This window comes from Arachis hypogaea, chromosome 5, assembly GCF_003086295.3.
Source record: "Arachis hypogaea cultivar Tifrunner chromosome 5, arahy.Tifrunner.gnm2.J5K5, whole genome shotgun sequence".
Lineage (NCBI taxonomy): Eukaryota > Viridiplantae > Streptophyta > Magnoliopsida > Fabales > Fabaceae > Arachis > Arachis hypogaea.
This window is the reverse complement of record NC_092040.1, coordinates 37358127-37375110: the sequence shown is the minus strand read 5'-3', so window position 1 is coordinate 37375110 and position 16984 is coordinate 37358127. Positions and strand designations below refer to the sequence as shown.

The following is a 16984-nucleotide window of genomic DNA, read 5'->3' as shown; positions in this document are numbered from 1 at the left end:
AACATACATATTTTATCCAAGATTACAACTTATAAGTAAAGAAATATAAAATAAAGTTATCATAGTTCATAAAATGAAATTTTAAAATACTTCTATCGTTAAAAAAAGTCATAAAATAAAGTCTTCAACTTCCAACAAACAACTTCATGTTCTCTGTTAAAATACAACACAAACATGAATATGTTAACATAAATTATAAACAAGAATATCATATATTTAATAAGAATTTGACATAATAAAAAAATAATTACCTAAACTCTTAAATCTCCATATCCATCACATAGTCCCAAAGAATTGAAAATTTCGACCCTGATTTACCTATATTATATCAACCAACAATTCACGAGAGTTAAATTGAACATGAAATTGAACTTTAATAGGAAATAAAATTTGAGTTATTAGTACTTTTATCTGAAGAGTGTATCTAATGCTGAGTGTAAATTAACGCCTCAACAAGTTCACAATCCAATTTATTGCGATGTGGATGTATAACTCGACCACCAGTGCTAAAAACAGACTCTGAGGCAACAGTAGAAATGGGAATGGTTAAAAAATTTCTTGCAATCTTTTGTAAAGTAGGATATTTCACTCAAATATTTTTTTAGTAGCCCAAAATGTCAAATTTTTTCAAATTTGTTTTATCTACCATAACACTCTCTTCTAAATAGAAATCCAACTCAGTTTTTGCAACACAGTCTTCAGATGTATCTTCCACAAATTGCAAGTAGATAGAGTTAAATTTTCTCTTTAAAGATCCTTCATCATGTCCAACATTCAAAGTAAAATCTGAACTATCATCATTTGTTGCTCTTCTTTTAACCCTTGCCTTAAGTTGATATTCACATATTAATTCTTCCATTATTTTCTTTACCTTGCTCAGATGATTCTCACTTTGAGATCTATATATTTTACGGAAAAAAATTTCAATAACTTCATCTTATACCTAGAGTCTAAGATAGCTCCCACAGCCATGACTTCATTAATTTGATCCCAAAACTTTTCAAACTTACTAATCATATTTGTTGCCATTCTATGAATCATCTCATTAGGACTAAACAACCACTCATTCAATGTCAATCTCATTTCACACACCTTGGGAAAGTATAAATTTGTCGTTAGATATAAAGTGACAGAGAATAATTCAGTCACACTATAAAAGACTTCTAATTTATCAACAAGTTCATTTGTCATTTTTCACTCATCATCAGATGGTACAACTTTATACAGAGATTCACGGTGTCTTAAATGCTCAAAAATTTCTCTATATGGCAAAGCAGAAGCAAGCATTAGATAAGTTGAATTTCATCAAGTTCTACAATCAAGTGCAAGCTTTCTCCTATAATTAATATTTAATTGCCTACAAGTCTCTTTAAATTTTTCTTCCCTCTTCGGTGTTGTAACCCAAAATGAAATACCATTTCTGATTTTTTCAATAGAACCATATATTGCATTCATGCCATCTTTCACAATCAAATTCACAATGTGAGCACAACAACGCATGTAAAAAATTCCCCTCTCTTAACAAAGTTAGACGGGAAAATCTTATCAAGCACAAGATGAATCATGGCATCATTTGTACTACAATTATCAACCGTTAAAGTTGATAATTTTCTATCTATATTTCAATCATACAAGAAATTCACCAAAGCATCACTAAGAACTTCAACAGTATGGGGTGCAGGCACATATGCAAACCTAAAGTAATGTAAATATAATAAATAATCATGACATTAAAAATTCAAATATTTATCTATATTCCAATCATACAAGAAATTCACCAAAGCATCACTAAGAACTTCAACAGTATGGGTGCAGGCACATATGCAAACCTAGAGTAATGTAAATATAATAAATAATCATGACATTAAAAATTCAAATATTTAAAAGATGCTAAAAGCATAAATAATACCTTACAAGTCGATTTTGCAAGTTCTAATCATCATCAATAAAGTGAGCTGTAATCGCCATATAGCATTTGTTTTGACAATCAGCACTCCACATATCAGTAGATATCACAATGCGGCTTGAATTTTTTCCCAACAATTTTAGAAGCATTGCCTTTTCAGCTTCATACATCTTCACAACATCACTTCTCAGTGTATTTCTTGTATAAAATTTGAACAAATGTTGAGTCTCAACCATAAACTCATGAAAATCCTGTTGCTCAACAAACGACATACGGCGTTCGTCCCTAATAACCCATCTTGTGAGTACTCGTCGTGCTCCCTCTTGACTAAATGTGAAGTTTTCAACCAAAAGTGAATTCGTTGGCCTTTCCATTCCTGTCGAACTTGATGATTGCTGCACTGTTTTTAATATTGATTGCTTTGGTCCCCTAACAGTACGAATTGGACAAATTCTAATGTGATCATGCAAGTGCTTAGTTCCTTGCTTCGTGTCACCTCCAATATTTCTTTCGTAATATTTACATATTGCCTTCCACTTTTCATCTATTTGCTCCCTCATAAAATGTTTCCAAGCCTCAGAAGTTAATCCTTTTTTGTTAGAATTATTTTGCACACTTTGGCTAACTTCTTGCCATCCCTCTTGCATTTTTTCTTATCCTTCTTCTTGTGTTCCTTGGACATGTGCTTCAATTGCTTGAATCTCATGATCTTGAGTTGGTTCTGTCTCATTATTATTTTCAATTGGAGTCGAGTTTAAACTATCCATCCTATACAGTAAGATTTAATACAGAAACACTAAATTAAAATTCAATACATAAACACTAAAACACAGAATCAACTCAGAATAAGATCCAAAAAGCATGCATACGAGGAAAGCATTAGATAATTGAAATGCCAATCATAGATTTGCTAATTTGCTTTACCCTCACATAAACACTAAATTAGAATGATGTTTGGAATGGTGCACTAAATTACACACTTGAATGGTACACTAGAATGGTGCTTTCAATCCGCATCAATTTTCTAATGAAAGGAGAGGCTATTATAAGATGCCAGTTTTCTCCATTGAGTGCTAAATTAACCATACCTCACTTTCATCACCATTCATATACATTTTATCATGTCATTATCTATCTAGCTAGCTAGCTTTAGATTATTTCAAAACACCAATCAAAGATATTAGAGGCGAAGTTATGGCCACCAAGCCATCATTCTAAATAACAGGCATAATAATTACATAACCATTAATATAAGCATATTAATTATGTAAGCGATATAACTAGAAAATGTTTCAATTTAGAATTTAAGCAGAAATGTTTATTGCAGTAATATACTTGTATGCTGTTAGGAGATATGAAATTATGAATCCTAATGAGATTGCTTTAATCTTGCTTAAAACAGCCACCAATTATCAGAAATTCATAGAAGAAAACATTCATTAACAAAAATAACAGCCACCAACTTCAAAAAATCAAAATCACTATCAAATTCATGAAAAAAATAAAAACCTAAAGTGAAATGCCAAAATACAAGAAGAAAAGGAGAGAGTAGTGAATCTTACCAGGGATAAGACAGAAATGGCCGAAGAGGTCAGAAACGCCGGTGAAGAGAAGAGCGACAAACGACACGGAAGAGGGCGAACGAAAAATGGCGCACGGGACGGTGCCGTGACGATGGTGGTCGGAGGTGGCTGACTGGGACGAGGGAGAGAACGCAGAGGAAGGGCGCAGAGAGGAAGGGTTTCGCGAGGAGCACTGGAGCAGGGTGAGGGAGTTGGAATGCGGCGCTCTATGCCTCTATGTGGGAATTGGGAAGAGAAGTTAGGGTTTTCACTTTTCTGTGTGTGTGTGTGTGTGGGAAATACGGGTGTGTGTGTGTGAAACTAAATTCTTAAGAATATTTAAGTAATTTAATATATTCGGAGATTGTGGGAAATACGGGGACGGGGACGGGAATCCACGCTCGGGTCTCCGCATCTGTTTCAGGGGAATTTTGTCCTCTATCTCCGTTCTCACAGGAAAAATTTCCTGTCATCGGGAACCCCCGGCGGTTCCCGCAGGGATCTCCGCTTTCTGGGAATTTTTGACACCTCTACATGTTAGGTATTGCTGACCTAATATGTCAATCAATTATTTTGTAACATGTAACATTAATCTGTCATGTCATCATGTCATATGGTATTTAACGTAAAACATCATCATTTAACTAATGGAAAGACTAATTTTAACTTATATTTTATTTTTTAAAGATTAATATGATTAAAAAAATATTTTGATTACTAATTTAAAAAATTAGTGATATTTTAAAAATGAATTTGACTATTAATCTCAATTTTTTTAGTTTATTAAATTAATAATATATTTTTAATTCATATTTTTAAATATTAATAATAATTAATCGATGATAAAAACACAAAATTTTGATGACTTTATGATATTTCTCGTATCAGCATTTAATTTGAATTTTAGGCATCCGTCATTTTCTCTTAGATTAACCTATCTTTCACAAATATGCTTTCCTCAGTATTTGTCAAAATAGGCCTAATATTTATGAGCCAGCTTTTATAATCCGCTTTACTGAATTATATTATTTATTTTGGTACATCGGATTTATTATCTACATAATAATATGATAAGATTTTGATTAGAAAATAGTATCTATAGTAAAACAGAATTTATTAAACAAAAATGAAAAATTTGTCTTCGACCGAATACCGCCATCCAACTGTCACTGAACTCACTAAAGACAAGAACTAAGGCTTTGTTTATAAGACACTGAAATATAAATATATAGACATAAAATTATAGGAAACATTTAAATGCACTGGAAGTACCGGTTGTTTTAACTATTAATTTAAATTATAAAAAATATATAATATATATTAATTAAAATCAACGGTTAAAATAATTAATTTTTTGTCGGTGCATTTAAAATGTTTTTAAAATTATATTTAATAGATAAAATATAAATAAAATATTGTGTTTTAATATATTAAATTAATATATTTTATATTTTTAAAAGAGACACAAAAGCATTTCGCAAAAAATATAATTTATTTATTATTATTATTAATTTTTTTAATTATATTTTTTATTATTTTATTTTTATTTTAAAATTTTTATTAAAAAGATAAAAATAAATTGAATTTATATTATTTATTTTATCTTATATTTAATTTATTATTAAATAAAATATAAAAACATTTATTTTTGTGTTTTTATTTTTTATGTTTAATTTTTAATATTTTATCTTTTTTTAAGTGACCTATTATATTAGGTGATGATTCACGTACAAATTCAAAAGGTGAAGAAATATTGAGTAAATACTAAACACAAGAAAGGACAAAAAAGAAAGGAAAAGAAAAAAAAAACAACATTTTTATCTTTTTCTATATCTCTATGCTTTTTGAATCTGTACGTGAGTCACCTCTTTTTGTAATGTATAAATATAAAAAGTATGATCTCATCAAACCAAATAATTGCAAAAAGAATGCGGGACCACCAATTTTATTGGCCTTTTCATTCATGATGTTACATTGTTACAGCTAATAAAGATGTTCTTGTTGTTGGTGAAACCTAGATTTAACTGTGGATTATATATGTTGGTCTATTATGAAGGGAAATTATCAGTATTATTATTAGATCAGAAGAAGAAGATACTAGCTCGTTAGATAAAAATAAACAAAAAGATAAACTTACAACAAAAAATAATAAGATAATATAAGTTAGAAATTTTCAGAAAAGTTTTAAATCTAAATGTGGTTATCTTTATTTAATTTGTCGTATCACTATTCACTTCTCTAAATTGGTTGTTGTTACACAAAATTACAAAAGTCAAATTTAATGGTAATCTTACTTTAATTTATTAGGGTATCTATTCTTTTTTTTAGAATTATTATTATTCGTTACATATATAAAAGGAATTCCTTTTAATTTATAGCTAATCTTTTGATAACCATAAATCTTTTCCTCCTAAAATAATCCCTCATGTACGAATGATTGTTGTTACTGGAACATTCTTATCAATTTCATTAAAAAATATTTAATAACAAAAAAAATTAATTAAAATTAACTAAAATTTATTTTATTTAATATTTATTAATTATTATCAATAATTAATATAGTAATTAATAAATATTAAATAAGACAACCTCTAGTTTGTTTTTTCTAACATTACCAAATTTATTTATGTAACTTCCTTATCTGAAGTGAATTTATCATTATTTCAATCATAAAGTTCTTATTTATTCGATATATCTTAATTTAAGAATATATATTTTTTCTTCTTCCAGAAAATAATAAGAAGAAAAAGACAACTACTTTTTAAAAATTATATAAGATGTGAAAGATAAAAGATATGATTCACTAGTATTTCTTAAATAAAAAGGAAACAATACGAAGCTTATGAAAATGGATATTGTAGATAAACTATTTACATCTAAAATAGCAATATAAGATAAGATAAAAACAAAATTGAAATTAAAATATATTATTAAGATGGGTAGTAAAAAGAGTATATAAAGGCGAGAGAGAAGAGAAGAGAGGAGTGGACATTACACACACATATCACAGGAAATTAAGTGATAAGCGTGGTGCAAATTGAATGGCGATGATGATGGAGAGAGTTATAGTTTTGTTAATAGTGATGTCAGGTTTGCAGAGCGGATCACATGGAGCAGTGTATAAGGTTGGAGACTCAGCAGGATGGACTATCATTGGCAACGTTGATTACAATTCCTGGGCTTCTCCCAAGACCTTCCATGTCGGTGACACTATCAGTAAGTCTGTGTTTCCATCTTCCATGCATAGTGGATAGTGCTGCCACTTTTTCATTTAACTTTGCTTTGTTTTTGTGTACAGTATTTGAATACAATGAGGAGTTCCACAACGTGATGAGGGTGACGCACGCAATGTACAGAACATGCAACACGTCAGCTCCATTGGAGAGCTATGCAAGCGGGAATGATTCCATCAAGATTACAAAATACGGACACCACTTCTTCATCTGCGGAGTCCCCGGCCACTGCCAAGCTGGACAGAAGGTTGACATCAACGTCCACAGGCCTAATAATGTCACACAACAAGCCGCATCACAGGCACCGGCACCGGCACCGTCATCATCTTCGGCATTCGCGTATTCAGTTCCAGTTGCACCGGCACCTGCTCCAAGCCAAGCAGCACCCTCAACGACAAAAACAGGACTTGTTCCTTTCTTGGTTTCAGCCCTCCTACTCATTGCTGGATATACTACCGCTTAGCTTCGTTTGCATTTCCTTAGTATGCATGCAACTCATCAAGCCAAGCCTCCTTGTTTCTTATGTTTTTTTGTTCACTAATTTGTTTTTTTAAAAAATTATACTAAAAATTTATTACTAAATTAGACATTATGCGAATATTTTATTTACGTTTTGGTATACATCTAAAATATTTGTTATTAACCAGTCAAGTGTCTTTTTAGTTATTGTTGGAGTTCGTCTGTGGGGTCTCTTTTAATCATTTGGTTGGGGTTTTCCTGTAGGAACAAGTTTTCCTCCTTTCTCAAAGCTCATTATGATTAAGCATAGCTTAGAACTTAGGCAACCTTGTAAACCTTCTCAATCACATCTACTTTTTCTTCTTCTTTTTTTTTTATAATTTCTTTTTCATTTACAAGATCATAGATTTGGATGAGTATATGAGACTAGCTTGAAATAACTATATACATATCTTATATTTAAATTGGAATTCTCTTTAGTCTTTACTCTAATGCGTTTCATCCGTCCAAAATTTCGTACGTATATATTCGCAAGACAAGGACGACTATTCGCCTAGCCTTTGGGATTTTGGTACAAAGCTACAAACAATTACGGCTAATGGCGATGGAACGCCACAAAAGGTGGCGGGGCTCAGTAACATAGGCGAGCGTGCTATGCAGATGATAGTTGTATATTTATTGTAGTTATGATTTGTGTCTCACAATACTTGGAAGCGACAATAATTTAGAATGATGGCATAAAATGTAGTACTTTTCTTTAAAGTTCACTTTAAAGGTTTAAGGTTTCAACACCTATCAAAAACAAAAATTACACGAAAGCTATTTATTTCATGCATCTCCACTCATTCCTGAACACACTCAAATCCGAGGTCTTCAAGCTCAAATGCCTTTAGAACGATAGAAAAAAAATAAATAAATGAGGGGGAATATAAAATAAAAGTGATTCATTAAAATGGAAAAACCTCTACTTAAGTAAATAATGGAAGATATTCCACACATTCTAATGGACCATGCTAAACTCAGCTAACATTTTAACTATTTTTTGGTACTGGTAAAGAGAACCCGAAAAACTAGCAAGTATACACTAACCCCTCATTATCAGCATCAATTTTAACAAATCTAACGAATACTCTAACCGGTATCCCTAGTTAATAATATACACAATTCTGGGTTATCTAATCTATTTGAAGAAGAAAAAATACAATAAATAATGATCTTCCCGGAAAATTGGTGGCAGAAAGGACCAATCTGCGCAGAAGAGACAATCTTGATTATTCTGAACCAATAAGAAGACCATTGAGCAAAGGGCGCTCCACATCTGAATTCCTTGTCGTCGGTCTTTTATTATGATGCCGATTTCTGTGAGGAGAAAATCATGAAGAGACAATCTACTTAACTGAATTTATTGGAGTAAGTATGTAAATCCTTGCAAGATAGATAAGCAATTTGCTTTGCTAAGGCACCACGTTGGAACAGATTGTACTGCAGAGATGAAAAATGACACCAGAGGATGAAAATGCACAATGAAGTTCTTCATCTATCTAAACTCTAAATCATCCAATAATGGATCTACAACTGGATAAACTGTGTAAGCCGAGCAGCACAAAGCTCGTTGTAATTAACTCAACCTAAAAACTATTTATGCTCAAATGGGAACACTCAAAGCAATAATCACCAAGTGTCGGAATTATGGTAGTCAGACAAGTTGCATTGCAGTGCAAACCTTGACAGACAGATAGCAACTTAAATATTAGACCAAAAGTTTGCCAAGAGCCAGCAATACTTTTATGGCACCGTGGCATTCAACTACAAAGAAAAACTCAAACTGCTTTTAGAGTATAAAGGAATATGGCTACTCAAAATATTATATTTAAATTTATTAAAAAGATGAATAGAGTGCCAAATGAGTAAGGAGTAAAGCATCAGAGACCTTACACTAGTTGACTGAAGCTCTAATGTATTCACATTTTCCGTGTCCTGCACAGTTTCAAAGTAACAAGCCTAATAATAAATAACAGGAGGTCCAACAGATGTTAAATTTAACAGTTATTAAAAAAGATTACCTCGATCATCAAATCTTTTCTGGTTATCAAACCAAGCACACGAGATGGTCGAGGAACAACAAACAAATGTCTCAAACCAAGTTGGCGGAAAAGATTGTACACCTGTGTCATAAGCAGGAGATCATAATTATCTGACAACAAAAAAGGATAACAGAAAATAAAAAATGAAAAAAAAATCTTTTAAGGATTTTAAACTGCACACCTTTGTCAAAGACATGTCTTCAGGGACAATGTATGGTGAGGGATTCAAAAATGGAGCAAGATCTATGTACATTTCCAAGTCATCTGGACTTAGATGTATATCGTCGATACATATCCCCTTACTAGAAACAGGCTTAGCAAATTCATGAGAATCATGCCTGGAAGTTAGAGAGTCGACAATTATCATCATTATAGAATACAGATGAAAAAGTCCAAATATAAAAATACCTCATCAAGCCTTACCTTATTGACCTGTCCCCACCTCTGGGATCAGAGGGTAAAGGGCTGTGCTGGAAATCAACCTTTGACTGAAGGATTACCAACAAATGACTAGACAGAAGACAGGGACATAGAAGCTTAGTTTCCAAGTGAATTCAAGCTTTCGAGACATCAAAGTATAAGAATTCTTCAGAAAACTATATTGTGTACATGCTCACCTCCGAAGTACTAATCCAATAACAAGTGATTCTCCACTTCTTGTGTGATCAATCACCTGGGCATAATTTTAAGTATAACTACAACTATGAAAATGCAAGGAATATTTATCAATAGAAGGGATAGATATAAGAGATGTACATACTGGAAAACCATTGTGTTTGTTGCTCCGTAGAATGGAAACTACGTCTGAAACCTTAACTACCCGAGGTAACGAGATCACCTTCAATAGACAGATTTACAGAGTCAAAAGCCAAAGTATCAAAAGAATAAAGCATGTGAAACATATAGTTTAACCAGTGGTAGCATCAATTTTGGCAAGTTGCACATCACAAGAATGACACACCAAAAAACAAATAATAAACAAAAAACAATACTTGGACAACTAATAAAGGACATGCAATTTGTTAAATAATTTGAAAGTTCACTCACCCTTCCACTTCCACAGGCCTCCCTTGCTGTCATGTTCCGCATCTCATATTTAGGCCTTGATTCCAGTAATGGAATGCCCCTTAATCTTGCCTGCTCTTCATATAGACCCTCATTAAAAGCATCACCCACAGCCTGTAAGGGAAGAACTTAGAGCTTGTTTGGAAACTTTAGAAGTAACTTTTTTTAACTTTTGACTTATGAAAAGTAGTAGTATTAATGTCTGGTGCAATTTTCAAAATTAAATTGCAACTTTCTAAGAAGCTATTTAGGAGCTTATAAAGAAGTTAAAAAAAATGACTTCTCTCGTAATACTTCTACTTTTCATCACATTTCTATAAAATAAACACTTTTAGAGTTAAAAATTCAAACACAAAATAACTTATTTATAAGTTACTTTCAACAGAGTCATTTATTGTTTGTGTTATTTTATCAAAAGGAGCTTAATTAAGTTGGTTACCCAAACTGGGCCTTAGTGCATTTTGAAGTGACTTTCTTTGTACAGGAAAGTCCTGATCTGCATACCTTCGATATAAGAAGAACAAGCATAATAAGGGGCAAAAGTTTCAGGTTATTTGTTATTTCAACCATAATGACACAAAGAGACACTGTCATCCGCATTGAACCACCAAGAAAAGATGCAGCTCCCAGCAAAGCATACCTGAACATAAGAAAGTATCAGATGAACATTACAGGGGAAATGGGGATTCCACATATAGAAAAAGAAAATCATTCAGTATAGTAGGGATTAGAAAGCTTGGCTCTTTTGATATTTTTTGTTTCTTGTCCTCAATGGTCTTAGTATTATCCTTCTCTTTTAATAATAATAATCCCTTTTATCAAGAAACAAAAGGCTTCAAAAAATATAACTATGGAAGAAGTATATATCTTTTTGACCATGACTTTAAAGGAATGTCAAGAAAGACACTCACGTTCCCTCTTCAATGTTGAGCTTTTTGTAATATTTTACAACAAACATGCCAACAAGACGTCCATAAGTTGATCCTATCATTATACCAGGGACAAATTGACCGGCTGGCACAGCAGTACCAAACGTCAACACTGCTAAAGTATAAAACATAACCTGCCACATACAGAGAAAATAATTGGTATATAATCAAGTGCACCAAGTGGCAACTCTATTCAATATTGGTGCATGAAGATAAATCAATAAGAATTCCTATAAACCATATAGGGCCACATACATGTATCCAAGAACTCTATTGAATAAAAAAATAGAAAATATCTCAATATAAAGGCAAATGCATTTAAAGTCCAACCCAGTAAGCAAGAGTGCAATACCAAAAAGGTTAACAGACTTTGGGAACTGTACTCATGTATTGTTTTCGCACTGAACAAATTCCTGATGGCATCATCCTGAAGCAATAGAGAAGTAACTTAATATAATATAACAATAAATGAAAAAGCAAATTATGATTCCCAGTTCATTCAAAACCTGTGTATTGAAGAAAATAGTCGCAAGATCATTATACTCCTTGTCACTGCTACAAAAGAACTGCCAAAAAAAGGGCATAAATTAAATGGAATCTCCAAAAGTAATTAAGTCCAGGAGTACAACCTATATTATCTTTAGAACGGAACTAAATTAAGAAGAACGTCATATTTCAAAATGGAGGTAAAACGAGCCAGAATAGAGATTCCTGCATAGACCCAAGTTTTAAAGCCTTATTTTAGTCGCACACACAGTGGTTCCCACTTAAGATAATCTGGTCATTCATGAGTCTTATCAACTTTTATGTGTATCCAAAAATGACATTAAGCTTGTGTCAAGAAAAAAATATGACATTAAGCTTGTGCCTATATAAGAATCTCTTGAGGAGTGAAGGCCTTTGGAAAAAGCAATGAAAACAGTATATTTCTCAAAAACATTCTGTTTAGGCTGTATAGGACAACTGTAACCTTAATTTTAATTTCTTATATTCCATCTAATAAAAACAGTACATTTCTCAAAAGAATACCAAATCAGGCAAACATTTTCACAATTGAAACAAAAACAAGATGCTTCATTGTTGATTTCATCCGACACCCTTGTTTCAACTGTCATTAAGTAGTACTAAAGTATGAAAACACAAAAAAAAAAAATAAAGATCAAGCTGAAACCAAAAAATAAAAATAAAAATAAATAAAAAATGAGAAAATTGAATAAGACTAACAATGATGAACATCATATAAATTCAACCGTCTTACATTTACATAATTCCCATACATTCCAGGAGGACGTGGGCATTCAATACCAGAAGTAGGATCAGATTCTGGGCATGGACTACATTCTCTTAGAAGTGGCAAGCAAAATGAAATAATTGACGTTAAAAGGGAGACAAGGCATGCTTCAATAATCTGCAGTGCAGGAGAAGGAAGGAGCAAACAAAAATAAGAAGACAAGTGAGAAGATAAAGGTACCACTAGCATGATAAACAACAAAATATCAATAATAATCACTTTCTTTCTTCAGTACAGTTCTTCCATTCTTTTGTTGTCCTTACTACAAGGAAGCAGATACAGACAAATCAATTGTATAAAAAACAACATGCCTTGACTCGGCTCCCTTTTTTGTGAAGGTGGTTTCGACGCCAACTAGAAATATAAAGTGTAAGCTGGTTAAATAAAGCTCCTGCAAATTATTGACAATAAGTTAACAGGTGTACCAAAGCCAACCAAATGTAAAAAATTCATGATACATTGAAGTGCAAAACAAAGGTGAAAACTCCTACCTAGTAGGCCTCCAATAACCCCAATAATAGCCATTGGCAATAGCTCTGCAAAGGAATAATCCTCTTGACCACTAAAAAAAAAAACCAGTCAAGGGAAGAGGACAAAAATAAAACCTTAATGCTCAACTGGCAGTGAAAAAGGTGAAAGCACAGATCTTTACTCTGATATATCCCATATTATGAATCCGCCAGACCCAAAATGTCCGCAATTTCCATTCTTACACCATCCCATTGCAGTTCGCACTACAACAGCAACAATAGCAGAAGTGAAGAAGACACGCCACATAAGTTGACTCCTCCACCTTCAAGAGCATAGGAAAAAAATCAAAACAAAAATATATATGATGAATGATTTACCACATTTCCCCTTCTAATGAAAAGAGCCATGTCACTAAGAATTCCTTACCAAGATGTAACCTCTTCCAATGCAAACAATACACCACCAACAGGAGCTCTAAATGCAGCAGCAACTCCTGCTGCACACCCACAGGTTACCAGATCTCGTCGATCTCGATCACTTCTGAATACTTGAAACCATCTTGAATTTATATGATACTTAGTGGAACCACCCTACTCAAGACATGACACCAACAGATTATATCAGTTTCTTCCATATAAAATACATATTCAGTGAAAATCACACAACTAGTCTTAAAAAAGTAATGCACAGAAGCACAGAGGATAATTCAGGTAATGTATTGTGCAAGTGTTGATAAATTATAAAGCAAGGTTCATTTAAATGGTCAGTTAAAATACAATGGACACTTTATGTGGTGTTGCCACCACATTTTAGCCTCTTTATTTAAGGGAAACAAAGCATTGAAAGGACATACTGAAAGATCTAACACATTCTATGCGCATATTGTACTTTTAACATACCATTTAGATACTACCATATACTGAGTAGTACATACTTACTTGTCCAAGCAAAGAAGCAATACAAGCACCAGTATGGACAAGAGGACCCTCTTTACCTAAAGCAAGGCCTCCTCCCACTGATCCAATGCTGCCAAATATCTGAACATAAGAAGAATCCTTGCATTTAATAAACAGCTATGTATTTCTAAAACTTAAAAAAGAAAAATAATCAATGCAGCCCTCTGACCTTTCCAATCAAAGTTCTCAGAAGAAGAATCCCATGAATATCAACCCCTGAACATTATTCAGCATCCACACTATCAGCATATGAAGGTTTTTTGCGCAAGCTGGAAAAAATTTCAACACAATAACCCCAGAAACAGTTGAAAAGTCTAACTCACCATTTAAGTAACCCTTGATTTCGGGAATACCAGATCCAGCAGCAGCTGGTGCAAACTGTGTGACAATATATACAGAGGAAAACACCAAAACCAAGTTTATCAGGGCATATAGGAGAAAGCCAGCAATGTATGACTTCTGAATTATACTAAATGTCAATGAGAATTTCCAGCCAGCAAAATTTTCAACAGACAAGTTGATGAAAACAGCAGCAAGACCAGTGCCTGCAAGCAATAAAATGGGAAGACATTTTTTGTCAAGAAACAAACTTCAGAAAAAGAGCTATGAGATTAGCATTAGAAAAACATGGGGCATGACTCAAAGTAAATGGGTTTGGTTAAACTGAAAATTTAGCCTTGAATCTGTATCAAAGTAAACAATTGCAACTGAATAAAATGAACAAGAGACAGGGGAACTAGCACCATTAAATAATTTGAGCAAGGATAGAATCGTATTGAAAGTATTATATGGTCTCCTATGGTGGAGTCATTTTCACATACTTCAATTTATTTTGTTTAGGCCTTACCTTGTTAACACTTTAATCAATAGATTTGAACCACCTTTAAAAAAGAAGTTCTATTGAGTTCAAATAATCTAAAAGCTCAAAGATTCATGCCCGTGCCTTATCCCTACCCCAACCTCTCAGTGAATAACAATTTCATGCAATTACTTCAAATGCTGGCTTGCCTATCATGGAAAGACACTACCTAATAGAAGGAAATTAAATTATCGAAATATTAGTTGTGAAGCCTCAAAAGAACCAACAGATCCAACATGAAGTGATCAAGAACTGGAAATTTAGCCAGTCTCCCCGCCACTCCATATCCTACCCATGAAATAATAATTTCCTGAGCATGGGATAACTATAATCACAAAATTAATTCCGCTACCTATAGCACCCCAAAAAAAAGGGGACCTTCCCTAAAAGAAACAAAAATTTGCCATTTCCGGTAACTAGGTAAAGCGAAGCACTATCATTATTCAAGAGAGAAGTACCAATGCCAATGAGCAAGGCGAAAAGCCATTTCACCACCAGCAAATAACTCACGTACAGCTTCCCTCTGCGCGCCTACAAATCTCGAAGCATAGCCCAACATCATCCCGTTATAATTTGAGCAACAATAATTAAACCAAACTAAAACAAAAGTAAAATAAAATTCAGAATCCACATGGAAAATTATTCTTATCATTAAAAAAGATAATATATTTTAAAAAAACCTGTTCTTCTCGATAAGCAAAATTTTCTATGACTTCATAGTCAAGGCTCTCAACGCTGCTTCCATCGCTTTTCCTCACAAGCCCAACGGCGTCGTCGACGAACTGTGATTCTTCGGAGTTTGGGATCCGCGACCAAGCGTGCCTCACCGTTTCGACGCCGTTTTGAAAATGATTGGACAGCATCGTCAATTGGAATTCGGAAGCGAAACCCTTTTCCTTTTGTCTCCCTCAGTCTGAAAAACCTACAATCTCAAAACCTGAATGGCATAAGCCTGCAAGTTCCAGATTCAATCGCATCAGAAGAACCTTCCTCGCACGGATCAGCTTGGTTTCAAAACTCCGCAGCAATTGCAAATCAAATCAATGCAGGGAACCAACCACCAGCACAGTGTGGTATAATCTAAAACGACTCTCTCTTCCCTATGCTGTTGCGTCGTTTTCGCGTTTCGATGATGCTCTGTTTACTGTGCAACGCGAAATCATTCCCCTACCAACGTTGTTTCCAAGCAAATCGATTTAGAGGCAAAGTCGCAAAGAGGAAAAAGGTGTAGACATAGTTTATAATAGGCGCAAGCCTACGTTATGGATTTTCCAACTTATTGGCTTCATCCGAATCAGACACAAAAGTCAGTTAGATCAACGGATAGATCTTGATCGCTGTTGAGGTAGCTGTAGGGTGACGGTGTAGGGGATCATGACTTGCAAGTCATGTGAGATCTTACGTGGACTTACCTGCCGAAAACAACACGAGCTGCGGAACTAATCTCAAGTCCACTAGCTATTGAAAAATTAAAAAAATCCTTTTTTTAATCAACTTATTAATATTCATTAATTAAATTGCTTTTTACTATTAATATTTTGGTTGGCTAATAGAGGTGACACGTTACAGTTGAACTTTTTAGTGTGAGTTTGGATTACAGTTTGCACACGGGAGTTTGAATAAAATTGATTTTGCAAACTTGATTTTGATGAAAAGTAAGTTTGTGTTAAGTGATTTATGTTTGACAATATTTATATCAAAATGGATTATAGTAAAATAAATGTTGTTTGGATTACACTGTTCAAAATCACTTTTAGATACAAAATTACTAAAATAGACATCAACTTAAATAATTTTTGTATATTATTTTAATTTAGATATTTAAATAGATCTTATTAATTAATTCTATAATAACATTAATATTTATACACTAAAATAAAAATAATATATAAAAATTGGCAAAATATACTTTTAATTAAAACTAACAAAATATAAATTTTAGAGAGTACTAAAAATAATAAAAAAATTAAATATTTATTTTGGTAGTAATTAAAATAAATCAAAAAAAAATTTATGATATTTTTTATATAGTATATTTTTAGTATTCTTAGTACTCTTTTTTAGTATGTTATAATTTTTTATTATTATTATTTACAATTAATTTTTTGTTTAATTTATTTTCTTAATAGGATCAATATATTATATTAAAAAAATAAAAATAATACAAAA

At 32.7% G+C, this 16984-nt stretch overlaps 2 protein-coding genes across 5 annotated transcripts; one reads left to right on the top strand and one right to left on the bottom strand.

Moving 5' to 3' along the window:
* The first annotated feature begins 6402 nt into the window (after positions 1-6402).
* On the top strand, positions 6403-7299 carry LOC112801258 (mavicyanin). Its single transcript, XM_025843895.3, has 2 exons — positions 6403-6684; positions 6767-7299. The coding sequence occupies exons 1-2, from the start codon at positions 6510-6512 to the stop codon at positions 7162-7164; spliced, it is 573 nt and encodes a 190-aa protein (XP_025699680.1). The 5' UTR covers positions 6403-6509; the 3' UTR covers positions 7165-7299.
* A 790-nt stretch (positions 7300-8089) lies between these two features.
* LOC112801257 (chloride channel protein CLC-d) lies at positions 8090-16066 on the bottom strand. 4 transcript variants are annotated; one of them, XM_029298332.2, is made up of 22 exons: positions 15496-16066; positions 15274-15346; positions 14280-14501; positions 14126-14172; positions 13939-14037; positions 13427-13590; positions 13182-13322; positions 13021-13091; positions 12841-12920; positions 12497-12646; positions 11745-11804; positions 11591-11665; positions 11221-11372; positions 10814-10949; positions 10292-10423; positions 10005-10082; positions 9862-9917; positions 9668-9754; positions 9426-9582; positions 9224-9325; positions 9091-9137; positions 8090-8642 (listed from the first exon to the last, which is right to left on the bottom strand). In XM_029298332.2, the coding sequence occupies exons 1-22, from the start codon at positions 15676-15678 to the stop codon at positions 8615-8617; spliced, it is 2340 nt and encodes a 779-aa protein (XP_029154165.1). In that variant the 5' UTR covers positions 15679-16066; the 3' UTR covers positions 8090-8614. The 4 variants fall into 4 exon arrangements, with proteins under 4 accessions (XP_029154165.1, XP_025699678.1, XP_029154164.1 ...); XM_025843893.3 differs by having other exon boundaries at positions 8090-8519; XM_029298331.2 differs by having other exon boundaries at positions 9096-9137.
* Between the last annotated feature and the right edge of the window lie 918 nt (positions 16067-16984).